Source organism: Rattus rattus, chromosome 3 (assembly GCF_011064425.1).
Source record: "Rattus rattus isolate New Zealand chromosome 3, Rrattus_CSIRO_v1, whole genome shotgun sequence".
Lineage (NCBI taxonomy): Eukaryota > Metazoa > Chordata > Mammalia > Rodentia > Muridae > Rattus > Rattus rattus.
In genome coordinates this window covers 61,759,407-61,771,879 of record NC_046156.1, presented here as the reverse complement: position 1 = coordinate 61,771,879, position 12,473 = coordinate 61,759,407, and the positions used below count along the sequence as shown (strand labels likewise).

General features: G+C 46.1%; 1 protein-coding gene and 1 pseudogene across 1 annotated transcript; one reads left to right on the top strand and one right to left on the bottom strand.

Moving 5' to 3' along the window:
• The first annotated feature begins 2,692 nt into the window (after positions 1–2,692).
• On the top strand, positions 2,693–12,026 carry Ctsk (cathepsin K). The gene is made up of 7 exons (XM_032897739.1): positions 2,693–3,252; positions 3,708–3,830; positions 3,912–4,067; positions 5,905–6,123; positions 9,735–9,900; positions 10,092–10,197; positions 11,618–12,026. Exons 1-7 carry the CDS (start codon positions 3,133–3,135, stop codon positions 11,715–11,717), a joined length of 990 nt encoding a protein of 329 aa, XP_032753630.1. The 5' UTR covers positions 2,693–3,132; the 3' UTR covers positions 11,718–12,026.
• On the bottom strand, positions 4,767–5,580 carry LOC116896551 (annotated as a pseudogene).
• Positions 12,027–12,473: the final 447 nt, after the last annotated feature.

The window sequence follows — 12,473 nt, the reverse complement described above, 5'->3', positions numbered from 1 at the left end:
TTGTGGGTGTGGTTGGCCAAGCCAGACTCTGATGACCTGTCACATGCCTGGGTTTTGGGGAAGCACTTGGAGACTCTTGTGACTGGACCTCGTTCAGGATTTTAATGATCTCGAAACAGTACTCATCCGACATTCCACCACCTGCGAGTTTAGCAGTAGCGTCACACGTGTATCCATTAATGTAGATCCAAGGGTTGTAAACAGCGAGTGCTACATTGGATCAGTTGTCTTCCTTACTGTTATGTTGGCATGGATCCTTGAGTCTCAGAATGTTAGGAAAGCCGACCACCACTGAGTTACGTTCCTCAGTCCTCTTTTAGCCTTCTGTAAATTACTTTTGTCCTCCATTTAAGCAACTAGAATCTTATTTAAAATTTATTTATTATATGTATATGAGTACACTATCACTGTCCTCAGACGCCACAAGACGGCATTGGAGTCATTACAGATGGTTGTGAGCCACCATGTGGTTGGTGAGAATTGAACTCAAGACCTCTGGAAGAGCAGTCAGTGCGCTTAACCACTGAGCCATCTCTCCAGCCCTGTAGGGCATTTCTTAATGGTTGAGGAGAGAGAGAGCCCAGCTCATTGTGGGTGGTGCCATTCCTGGGCTGATGGTCCAGCATTTTTATTTTAGACAGGATCTCACTAAATTGCCTAGGCTAGGTTGAACTTGTTAGTATGCTCTTGTTTAGAGATGACATCTCACTGTATGGCTCTGGCTGGCTTCAGACTCACTCTGTAGAGTGATCTGGCATTGACCGCACAAGGAAACATCTACCCCAGCACCCAGCGTGTATGTTGAGAGGATAGAGGTGTGCCCACAGCTATGGTTAGCTGCCCGAGTAGCTGGCATTACTGCAGTATCACACACACTCAACTTTCTGGCCACTTTTGAGCCATTTCACCTGGACTTTGTGGGCAGCTCCTCTCTCTCTGCAGCCATAATGGGTTAGAAAAACTACTCCCTGCCCAGAAGCGGTTAATAACCAACAGTCACAAACTTTTTAAAATGTTTAAATTAGAGCCTTACGTTTCTAGCCTTTGATCCCCCCTCCTTGTGCTCCCTTCCCCACCCCCCCATCATCTCAGAAGAGGATCTGACGCAACGTTGGAAACGGTTCAGGATAAGGAGGTGGGTCATGACTAGAAGGGTTGAAAAGATGGAAACTGTCAGTAAGACGTTTTGAGGAGGGATGGAGTCATCTGGGACTGTGTTTTTTCCTGCCCTCCCCCCGAAAGTCTCAGTCTGAATAATGTGCTGTCTTACTTTTGCCCCCAAGGACAGTCAGATGAAACTGAACACTTAGCAGCTGTCCACATTGGCATATGATACTGTACACACACACACTGTGCAAATGTTCCTTCCTCCCTAACTCCCACCTCCCTTTTCATCCTATCTCTGACTCCCTTTCTTATCCAGATTTTCCAGCCACTGCTGGAGTCGACTTCCGCAATCCTTACAGAATAAATCCAGCACCCTTAGTCTTCCATTACAGTAGCCACACTTCCTGTCTGAAAAGAGCATAGACAACAGATTCTCAACTGCAGGTAACATTTTTAACTTCTGGGTCCTTTAGTGTCTCATTCCTATCAGTTAACCTTATGTTAAAAAGAGAAAGGATATTGTGAGCTGGGGACAAAATTATTTAAGTTCCCCGAATAACAGCATAGCCTATAGTCCTTTTCTGGCTAAACAAAATGTGTCTGGAAATCTCCAGGAGTCTGTATGAGAAGGAATATGTGGCTGTCGGTAAAAGCAAAGGAAGAGGATTCTGTAAGCCTTTCTCAAGAGCGCACTCTTTCTGAGTTCTGTGTAAGAGTTAGCGGACTCCCGGGGAGGAAGAAGAATTAACAACAGTCTCCATGCCTGTAACAATCCAGTTACTAAATGTTCTGCTGAATATTCTCCTGCTTTGCAAAAGTCATAAAAATGTTGCAGTGTTGCCCAAGTCATATGCTCTGGTGGTGATGGGAAATAGTTTCTAAACTTAAGAACTTGCAATTAAGCCATCACAAGAAATTAATGGAGCCAGAGCAAATGCCTGGCGAGCCGTGAGCTGTGAACTTGGTCGTTACGGAATATTGTCCTTCCATCCTCCATCTCCATAGCGCCTGAGGCTTTCCCCCTGTAAAGCAGCCACGTCGCTGTTTGGAAAGAAAAAAAAACAAAAAAGAAAAGCGACTTACCCGTGACATCTGGTTAAAATTAGAGCAGTTTCCTGCCTAAAGGAGAGGAGGTGGAAAGGGAAGTGGATAGGGCAAATGTAGGGACAGTGAACAAAGTATAGATAAATACTATCAAAACGGTCCTGTCAGGGGTTGGGGATTTAGCTCAGTGGTAGAGCGCTTGCCTAGGAAGCGCAAGGTCCTGTTCGGTCCCCAGCTCCGGGGAAAAAAAAAAAAAAAAAAAAAAGAACCAAAACGGTCCTGTCCTCTCCTAGCAAGATCTGGGTGCAGGCAAAGCATGAAGCGCATTGTAGCTAGAACTCTGGCTCTGTAGCCATCATTGTGCTTATTCTGTTCATGTGTACCCTAACGGGGATACCGGGGAAGAGAGCTGACGAGCCTTTCCCACCGTGGTTGTGTAAAGTATGTGCAGTGTTGGTGGAACATCCCGGAGTTACAGTGATTGAAGTCAGATGATCCAGCACCTCCCCCAACTTCTGTCTGTTACTGCTTTACATGAGAATTGCCTGTGATTCCCTGCTTTCCACATACAGACAAGTGTCCCTGTCTCATAGTTCAAAAGAAGGGATTCTTGGGCATAGTGGCTCACACTTTTAATCCTGGCACAGTGGGGAGCGGGGTAGAACTTTAAATTCAAAGCCATCTTGGTCAACATAATGAGCTCAAGGCCAGCTCTAAAATGAAGAAAGTGTGTGTCTATGTGTCTGTGTGTGTATGTAGTGTACTTTTAGGTTTATGAATCCCTTAGGATTAAGTGTGTGTGTGTGTGTGTGTGTGTGTGTGTGTGTGTGTACACAATTTTCTGGTAGAAAATTTATTTTTATAGCTTTTAAATAGCTAAAAGCCACTTTCCCGATAACCTGCCTGCCACCTTTGCACATCCAAAGCCAACCTGTGAATTTCTGCCAGTGGAAATCTCCCCTAATTATTCCTTTCACCAGGATGTGGGTGTTCAAGTTTCTGCTGCTACCCGTGGTGAGCTTTGCTCTATACCCGGAGGAAACGCTGGACACCCAGTGGGAGCTGTGGAAGAAGACCCACAGGAAGCAGTACAACAGCAAGGTGCCAGGGCCTGCAAGGGGAGCACACAGGAGGGCTGGGACGCAGGATGATACTTTAGCATCAAGATTCCCTTCAGTGACACTTCAGTGCTTTACCCCAAGGAAGCAGTCCTCATCCTCTAACTGCAGCTAGCTTTAACCTCTGTGCTTCAGTTCTTCTATCTGCTTTACACATGTATTAGCTGGAGGGGAGCTGAGGAATGGGTCGATGGTCCAATACCTGGTACCATAGATGGGGCTGTGTGGTGTGTATGTGGGGATCACTCTTTTAGGGAATGCTTCTCATAGTAATGCATTATTCTTTGGTCTCTCTAGAGCTTTACATACGGTTTTGTATTCTTTAAGTGTCTATAGTTCCCCAGTTAGATTGTAAATGTTTTCTGGTTTTGTTACATGGTTTCTTCTAAAACTACCTGTATAACCACAGTCTACAAATTTATCGACTATCCTATGTAGGTGGATGAAATCTCTCGGCGTTTAATTTGGGAAAAAAACCTGAAGAAAATTTCTGTCCATAATCTTGAGGCCTCTCTTGGTGCCCATACGTATGAGCTGGCCATGAATCACCTGGGAGATATGGTGAGCTGCCTCTCAGCCCCGGGCCCACCCACTGTCCTTACACTGGTCCCTGCTCATACTTGATGTCCTCCTTTGTCTCAGACCAGCGAAGAAGTGGTTCAGAAGATGACTGGACTCAGAGTGCCACCTTCGAGATCCTTCAGTAATGACACTCTCTATACCCCAGAGTGGGAAGGCAGAGTCCCAGACTCCATCGACTATCGAAAGAAAGGCTATGTTACTCCAGTCAAAAACCAGGTGCTTTCTTGTGTGCAGGAATGGGGGGGGGGTAATCTGACCTGAACTGTGGTATATCTCATGCTACAAGAATATAGCACATTCTATAACGAATTAATTAATCGGTATTAATTCACTATTTTGTATATTTACGGTTTTTTTCTACTTTAACATTTTTACACTAAGCTGTGGGCTAAAGATTTAAGATCTAAGGTGCTTCCCTGATCCTCAAGAAATTCTCATTCTTTTTTTTTTTTTTTTGATTTTTAAAACCACATTTACTAGCTCACATAAATATTTTGAGAACAAATATATCTATCTTCCCTTTCTGATTCCTCAACATAATTTGTCATAGGTTTTAGTAAATAAACTACAATAAATATCTAAGAGAAAAATGAATTTTAAAAACATGAAAAAATGAACAGCCAGATAATGACACCAACAGCAATGTTTTTTTAAGGTTGAGCATTGATTTGCAACTGTTATTAAAATCAACTTTGCTCATAAAAAGCGAGATTTGTAATTTGATTGTGATTTGTTTGGATAACAGCTGAACTTTTACATTAAACATTACAAAGCCTCATCTAAGGGACAAGTAAAACACTCAGACTTGAGCTTGCGCTTTCACAAGGGACAATGACGTCATATCAGTTCACATTAGTAACATGGTCAAGAACACTTTCCACTTCACTTCTACCCTGCCGCTGCCCAGCGGGGCTCCTAGTGGGAGTAGGCATAGAGTCTGTTCTTGATGAAGACAACACAGACAGATGCTGCCTGATGTCTGGGTAATGTTGAACGTGGCAACACCAGCGAGACACGTTGAGATATTTCTCCTTTTCTTGAACTGTCAGGTCAATATAAAGCGGTGGAGCCCATACGTAGTACAGGAGGATGTCTGCCAGGGTAGTGTTATGTCCTGCAAGGTAGACTTTGTCTTCCAGATAGGAGTTGAGATCCTTCAGCAGAGTCTGGTGTCTTCCTTACTGGGTGTCCATCTACTCGAGTGATCCTGAACTCTAAACACTGCTGAACTAGTGCCTTTCTTCTGCAGTGCTCCCCAGCAAGTGCTCCCTATTGGCTTGCTTGACCAGATGGGTTGCAATGGTGCTCAATCCCATTAGACTGGGGCCATTGTTTGTTTGTAGGACTGGAACCTGTCGCTCGCCCTGAGTGCTGTACTTACTCCCCGGCTTCAGTCCCAGACTCTTCTCTAGAAGCCTCAGCTCCGAGGCGGCCGCCATCTTCTGGCCCAGCTCCTGGGCGGGGGGAGAAATTCTCATTCTTAAGAAGTATAATCTCAGAAAGAGAAAGGTCTGCAATCCAGGAGAGCAAACGCTAATGGTAGCCGCACTTTCTGAGAGATTGCTGTGCGTAAGTCGCGTCTGCAGTTCTCATGTGAATGGAGTCTCTCGGGGCACACAGGAATCTCATTAACTTTAGTATCACTCACTTTCTTGTTCTTTTGAGGCAAGGTCTCTTGCCCAGGTTGGCCTCCAACTTAGTTTATGACTGAGTTTTTGGTCTCCGTTCTGTTGCCTCCACCACTTAAGTGATGGAGTTACATGTATGTACCACCAAGTCCAACTTACTCCCATTTTAAAGGTGAGGAGACTGAGGCCAAGTCAGGGTTAGAGTTTAGAAGGACTGTCTCCAGAGCTGTACTGTAAAGTCCCCACTATACGTCAGTTAAAGGAGTCAGTGGTCACAATTTTAATCAACAGGGACAGTAACAGGGCTTCACAACAAAGAGCATTTGTGCCTGACATCATAAAGTGCATGAAGTCTTATCAGGGTAACAGAAAGACACACCCTCTGTGAAGGATGATGACTGACAGTTCCTCTGTATGTTTCTCAGGGCCAGTGTGGTTCCTGTTGGGCTTTCAGCTCTGCGGGTGCCCTGGAGGGCCAACTCAAGAAGAAAACTGGCAAACTCTTAGCTCTGAGTCCCCAGAATCTCGTGGACTGTGTGTCTGAGAACTATGGCTGTGGAGGCGGCTATATGACCACTGCCTTCCAATATGTGCAGCAGAATGGAGGCATTGACTCTGAAGACGCTTACCCGTATGTGGGGCAGGTGAGACCACCGCAGTGTGCAGCCCTATGCTGCGTCTTCCCCTGACATGGTTCTGTTTTCTCTTACTGTATCCTGCACCCCCCTTTTCCTTTTAATTTGAGACAGTATCTTACTATGTATCCCAAGCTAATCAGCTAGGTATCCTAGGCTGCCCCCCTTTTTTGAGAGAAGGTCTCAGGTAGCCCATATTGTCCTTGAACTCACTATGTAGCTGAAAACAACCCTGAATTTCTCTTACCTCAACTTCCAAGTGCTGGGGTCACAGGCCTGGGTTCCAGACATGGCTGTCCTGCTTTCTTAATAGAATTATTTGCTGTAGAAAGCCAAAATTCTCATCATCTTGGAAGACTTTGAGCCACCTCTTCAGCCCTGTGATGAAGAATTCCTGGTGATATGGACCTTTGAGAGAGGAGCTGCACGTTTCAGTGGTGAAAATGCAGTGTGAAAGTGTGCACTCAGTCAGTGTGAGAATGTAGTGTGAAAGTGTACACTCAGTCAGTGGTGAGAATGTAGTGTGAAAGTGTACACTCAGTGTGTTTTCCTAAAAGGGCAGCTGCTCGCTGATACTTAAGGAGATGTCACAATGTACTGCCATACGTACCCAAACTAAGATTTCATAAATTTTGTTAGTGTGTAACTGTATGAATGGTGTACGTGTGTGTGTCCAGGTGGGCTGTGCCATAGCATGCATGTGAAGTAGAGAAAACTCTGTGGACTCCTCCTTTAGGTCCTGAGGACCAAACTGTAGTCATCAGGCTCATTTAGCTAAAGTCTTTCCAGCTAAGCCACCTTGCCAGTACCCCCAACAGGATGGCCAGGTCTGCTTATCTGCGCAGCCTTTCTTCCCATGCCCCCGTGTGAGATGGAATCCAGGGGACATTACTTTGCAACATAGTCACCTGGGTGTGGAAGCGTGTGTATCTTTACATTTACTATGTAATGCCAAACTGTTGCCAGAAACTACTCCTGCCTGCCGTCTGTAAGAAATCCCCTGACACACAGTCACATCTTCATCAGTATTTCCCTGGTCATCTGTACTTCTTCTAAACTGATAATGAGGCCCAGTGTGGATGCCAGGAATTCCAGCACATGGGAGGTAGAGGTGGGAGGATTAGGAGTTCACGATCACCCTAAGCTACCTGGGGAATCTGAATGTAGCCAGACTGAACTACATGAGACCCTCTCTGAACAGAGAATGGGATAAAACACCAAAACCCAAAATAGAAAATACAGACCCTCTAAGTAAAGTCTAATCTGCTCCCTGTTGATTTACTGACATTATTAAATATATTTCCCACTCAGCAATTTAAGGATAGATTTGAGAAAAGTAATACCAAAGAACCAATAATTATTCACTTAACAAATGACAGCTTACGTCTTTTTAGAAGATTTTTTTATGTATATAAGGGTTTTGCCTGGCATGTATATATTATGTGTTTCCCTGGCGCCCCCAGAGGTTAGAAGGACATTCGATCCCCTGGAACTGTTGTCACAGATACCGTGTGGTGCTGGGAACCAAACCTGGGTTCTCAGCAAGAACTGGTACTTGTCAGGGCTGCCCTTCTAGCTCAGCTCACATGATTTATCCTACACTACACCATCCTGTTTGCTGAAAAATAGTTTCTATGTCCTGGTATGCGTGTGTGTGTGTGTGTGTGTGTGTGTGTGTGTGTGTGTGTGTGTGTGTATCCATGATATTATAGTCCAGATTGGCCTGGACTCACAGAGATCCAGCTGCTCTCCCTTCTAAGTGGTGGGGTCAAAGTCTGTAACATGCCAGGCCCTGATTTTCTTTTAAGTCCATTCCTTTATTTCATTTGTGCCTTTCTCTCCCCCACCCCCCTTCTCTTTTGAGACCATGCAATGCCAAGGCTTACAGACTGCACTCCTCTTGTATCACGCTGAGATTGCAGCGATGTACCACTCTGTCTGGTTGATCTGAGCAGTCTAATACCAGAGTCATGGGGCAGAAAATAGACTTTGAGAAATTAAGGCAGTCAATCACTGTAACCTGAGACCGTCCATCCACTGCTGGCAGCACTGTTGGTATTTAGAGATGTGTTCTTTTAGGTACAACCATAGGGTGTTTGAGGTCGCGTGCAGGAGAATACATTTCCAGCAAGAGCTGCCACCTTGATGAGATCCCATACTGTGAGACTGCAAAGCACGCGTGCTTTTGGAGTCACAACTAAACTACTTAGCGGTCAGTTTATTCTCATGTCATGTCATGTGCTCATCCTGTCTCTGATCCAGCTGAGGCTCTACCTCATTCTAGCACCCCTGAGTTATGTACAGAGAGCCAGGGCGTCTCCTGAGCGGGGTTTGGTGTTGGCAAACTCTCCCTCAGAGCAGCCGGTACCGTCCTGCCCACTGAAGCTTACACGCGCTACAGGCAGGAGATAATTTGTGTTTTTTTAAAAAACAAAAAACATCTTATTTTAAATATCTTTAGGGGCTGGAGAAATGGCTCAGTGGTTGGGAGCACTGACTGCTCTTCCAGAGGTCCTGAGTTCAATTCCCAGCAACCACATGGTGGCTCACAACCATCTGTAATGGAATCTGATGCCCTCTTCTGGTGTGTCTGAAGACAGCTACACTATATTCATACATAAAATAAATAAATCTTAAAACAGCTATCGGGGTTGGGGATTTAGCTCAGTGGTAGAGCGCTTGCCTAGCAAGCGCAAGGCCCTGGGTTCGGTCCCCAGCTCTGAAAAAAAAGAAAAAAAAAAAAAAAAACCAACTATCTTTCCCTGTCCCGCATTAGTGAAAATAGTCTCTCAGGGGGTGCGTAGGTAATCCCAGCAGACAGAGGCAGAGGCAGAAGGGCCAGGCATTCAGCGTCATCAATGTATAGCTATGTAGTGGGTTCAGGGCCAGCCTAGACTACATGACATACTGTCTCAGAAAGAAAGAAAAGAAGATGACAATAACAAGGAATTGGAGAGATGGCTCAGTGGTTAAGGGTACTTGCTTTCTCTTCCAGACAACGTTAATCTACTCCCAGTACCACATGAGGCAGTTGACAACCACTTGTAATTCTAGCTCCCAGGACCCAGTGCTTTTTTCTAGCCTTCAAGAGAATGTGTACACACACAGGTACATATACACACATTGGTGCACACACACACCCATACACAGACAGACAAAATACACAAACAAATACATATGTACAAAGAAACAAAGAGTATTGTCTTCTTCTGGAGTTGGTTTTTGTGAATTCTAGAAAACAGGAGGGTTGGGGATTTAGCTCAGTGGTAGAGCGCGTAAGGCCCTGGGTTCAGTCCCCAGCTCCGGAAAAAGAAAAAAGAAAACAGGAAACCACTTGAGGGTTTTTTTTTTGTTTGTTTGTTTTACACTTTTTTTGTTTTTAAGACAGGATTGTACTGTGCAGCTCAGGCTGGCCTTGACCTCATGGCAATCCTCCTGCCTCAGCCTCTTGATTGCTGGGATTACAGGTGTACATCCTGGTACCTAGCTTCTTTTCGTAGTGTTCTAAGATGCTAAGACCCAACGACCAGTTGGTTGTCTCTAACATTGGTTGGATTTTTTACGAACCCCTTGCCAGTTGACTGACTCTCTCTGACTCCACCTTTGTTCTTGTTTTCCAGGATGAAAGTTGTATGTATAACGCCACGGCAAAGGCAGCTAAGTGCAGAGGGTACAGAGAGATCCCTGTGGGGAACGAGAAAGCCCTGAAGAGAGCAGTGGCTCGGGTAGGACCCGTCTCTGTGTCCATCGATGCAAGCTTGACCTCTTTCCAATTTTACAGCAGAGGTGAGAGCCCCCTCTTCTCAGGTGTGGGTGTGACCCCGAGACGATCGAGTGCTTCGTTTTCAGTCAGACTCCATCTGCTAAGTCTGGCAGCCGCCGCAGTACAGGGTGTCTCAGCTGTAAATCCTGAGACGGGGGTCACATGGGGGCCCTCCCACCCTGCCGAGAACCTCATCCACAGTTTTGCTTTGTAGGTGTGTACTATGACGAAAACTGCGACCGTGATAATGTGAACCATGCCATGTTGGTGGTGGGCTATGGCACCCAGAAGGGACATAAGTACTGGATAATTAAAAACAGGTAACAGCAGGCACTGCTCTTGCCGTTTACCCACAGCTGTAGCAGCGAACTTCTCCTCCAGCTTCCCAGGGTTCCTTCCAGGCTCATGTTATGGAGCTAGCATGTGTCGGGCAGACAGTAGTGCCCAAAGCATTTGCTGGAAGCCGCTTCTTGGGCAAGATGCTTAGCAGCACACAAGCAAATGGGCAGATGCTGTGTCAGCTGCTCGCAGCCCCATCAGGCTTAGTTGACATGAAGACCAGCTCATTCCTGGCGGTCTCATCTGACCCGATGTTTTTGTTTGTTTGATTGGTTTTGAATTTTTGAGACAGGCTCTCCTGTAGCTTAGCCTTGAGCTCCATGTGGCCCTGAACTCTTCAACCTCGTCTTACTTCGTCTCTCCAGATCTGTCTCCCACTTTGTCTGTCACTTCCCGTCTGTCTTCCTTGTCACACCCTTCCACCGTCCCAGCACTCCCACGGGCCCAAAGGCTGCTCGTCCCTCAGGCTCGGCCTCACACACCCCTTACATCCTGCTTTTCTTTTCTTCCGTCTCCTGCCTCCTCTCTCCTTCTTCCTTCTCCCTCTGCGTCTGTCCCCTGGGTAGTGCTGGGGCTAAAGCATGTGCTACCAACCCTGGCCTCCCTCCACCCTGGTCTCCCTTTGTAGCTGTGGCTGTCCTGGAACTCTCTGTGTAGGCCCAGCTGGCCTCAGACGCAGAGACGTCTGCCTCTGCCTGTCATCTTTGTCAGAAGCAATCTCTAGAATCTTTAAGACCTGTCTCCATGTCCTCTGTTGCTGTGATAAAATATTCTGAGAAAATAACTGAGGAAGAGAAGGCTTCCTCCAACAGTCCCAGGGTACTGCCCACGTGGTAAGGAGAGCTGGGCAGCCAGAGCCTGTAGCCACTTGGCATCCCATCTGTAGTCAGGAGCAGAGTAGTGAATACAAGGAGTGCGTGCTGATGTTCTCTCGGTTTCTCCATTTATACAGTGCAGGATCTGTTCAGGGAATACTTCTCCCAGAGGCCCATCTCCAACCCATGCTACATTCTGTTAAGTTGACAGTTAACACTGACTGTTACGAGACCAACCTGGATGGCATGCCTTCTTTCCACATCCTGACTCTATTTTTACTTTTGCTCATTTTTTGAGACAGGGTTTCTCTGTGTAGTTCTGACTATCCTGGAACTTGATGTGTAGACCAGGTTGGCCTTAAAGTCACAGAGATCCACCTGCCTCTGCCTCCACCTTCAGAGTGCTGTGATTAAAGACTTGTGCCACCACTGCCTGGTTTGACTGTAAACCCCTTAAAATAAAACCACCTTAATACACACACACACACACACACACACACACACACACACACACACATCAGCAAAATATAGCGTTTTAAGGACTATATAAATTAAGATGCTTTATTTTTCTTGATTGATTCTACAGCTGGGGAGAGAGCTGGGGAAACAAAGGCTATGTTCTCTTGGCTCGGAATAAGAACAACGCCTGTGGCATTACCAACCTGGCCAGCTTCCCCAAGATGTGATTCAAGCCAGCCGGCCCATCTGTTCTCACATTCCTTCCTCAATGGTGCAAGTGAACGGTGGCTTTGGAGTGACACCTCTGCTTCCCTTCTCTCCATCCAAGGCCCTTTTCTCTGTGGACACAACTGGGCATTTTCTGAGAGTTGTGGCCTCTGTGCTGATAGACGCTGGAGTCCTCCAGCAGGCTGGAGGACTAAGGTGACCTTCCCAAGCCCCTGTCTTCTATATACACCAGTGCAGATTTCAGTCTTCCACTGAGATGCACAAATCTATTCATGATTCTTTGACAAATTTACATGATGTAAAAAATGTTTCCTGGGGTTGGGGATTTAGCTCAGGGGTAGAGGGCTTGCCTAGCAAGCGCAAGGCCCTGGGTTTGGTCCCCAGCTCTGAAAAAAAAAAAAAAGAAAAGAAAAAAAAAGAAAAAAAAAACTGTTTCCTTCTTTGCATTTGAAATAAAGTATCTCGTTTACAATTTGATGACGAACACTGCATTCAAACTATGTTGGTTATGGTGCTAGCCAGCGTCTATTAAGTACTTGTGTCATGAGAACGGTAAATTTCTGGGACCAGCTGGACCTCAGAAGGCCTCAGTGTTTAAAACTGCCTGGGGGGGTTGGGGATTTAGCCAGGGGGTAGGGGGTTGGCCTGGGAGGCGAAGGGCCGGGGTTTGGGCCCCCAGCCCCAAAAAAACAAAAAAAAAAAAAAAAAAAAAAAAACTGCCTGGGACGCTGGACACAGTGATCTGTGCCTATGGT

Bases quoted from the DNA above. Each gene is read 5' to 3' on its own strand.
- Ctsk (XM_032897739.1), top strand. From the start codon at position 3,133: ATGTGGGTGTTCAAGTTTCTGCTGCTACCCGTGGTGAGCTTTGCTCTA. The intron at 3,831-3,911 runs GTGAGCTGCCTC...CCTTTGTCTCAG, and splicing joins TGAATCACCTGGGAGATATG to ACCAGCGAAGAAGTGGTTCA. The intron at 9,901-10,091 runs GTGAGAGCCCCC...TTTGCTTTGTAG, and splicing joins TTTCCAATTTTACAGCAGAG to GTGTGTACTATGACGAAAAC.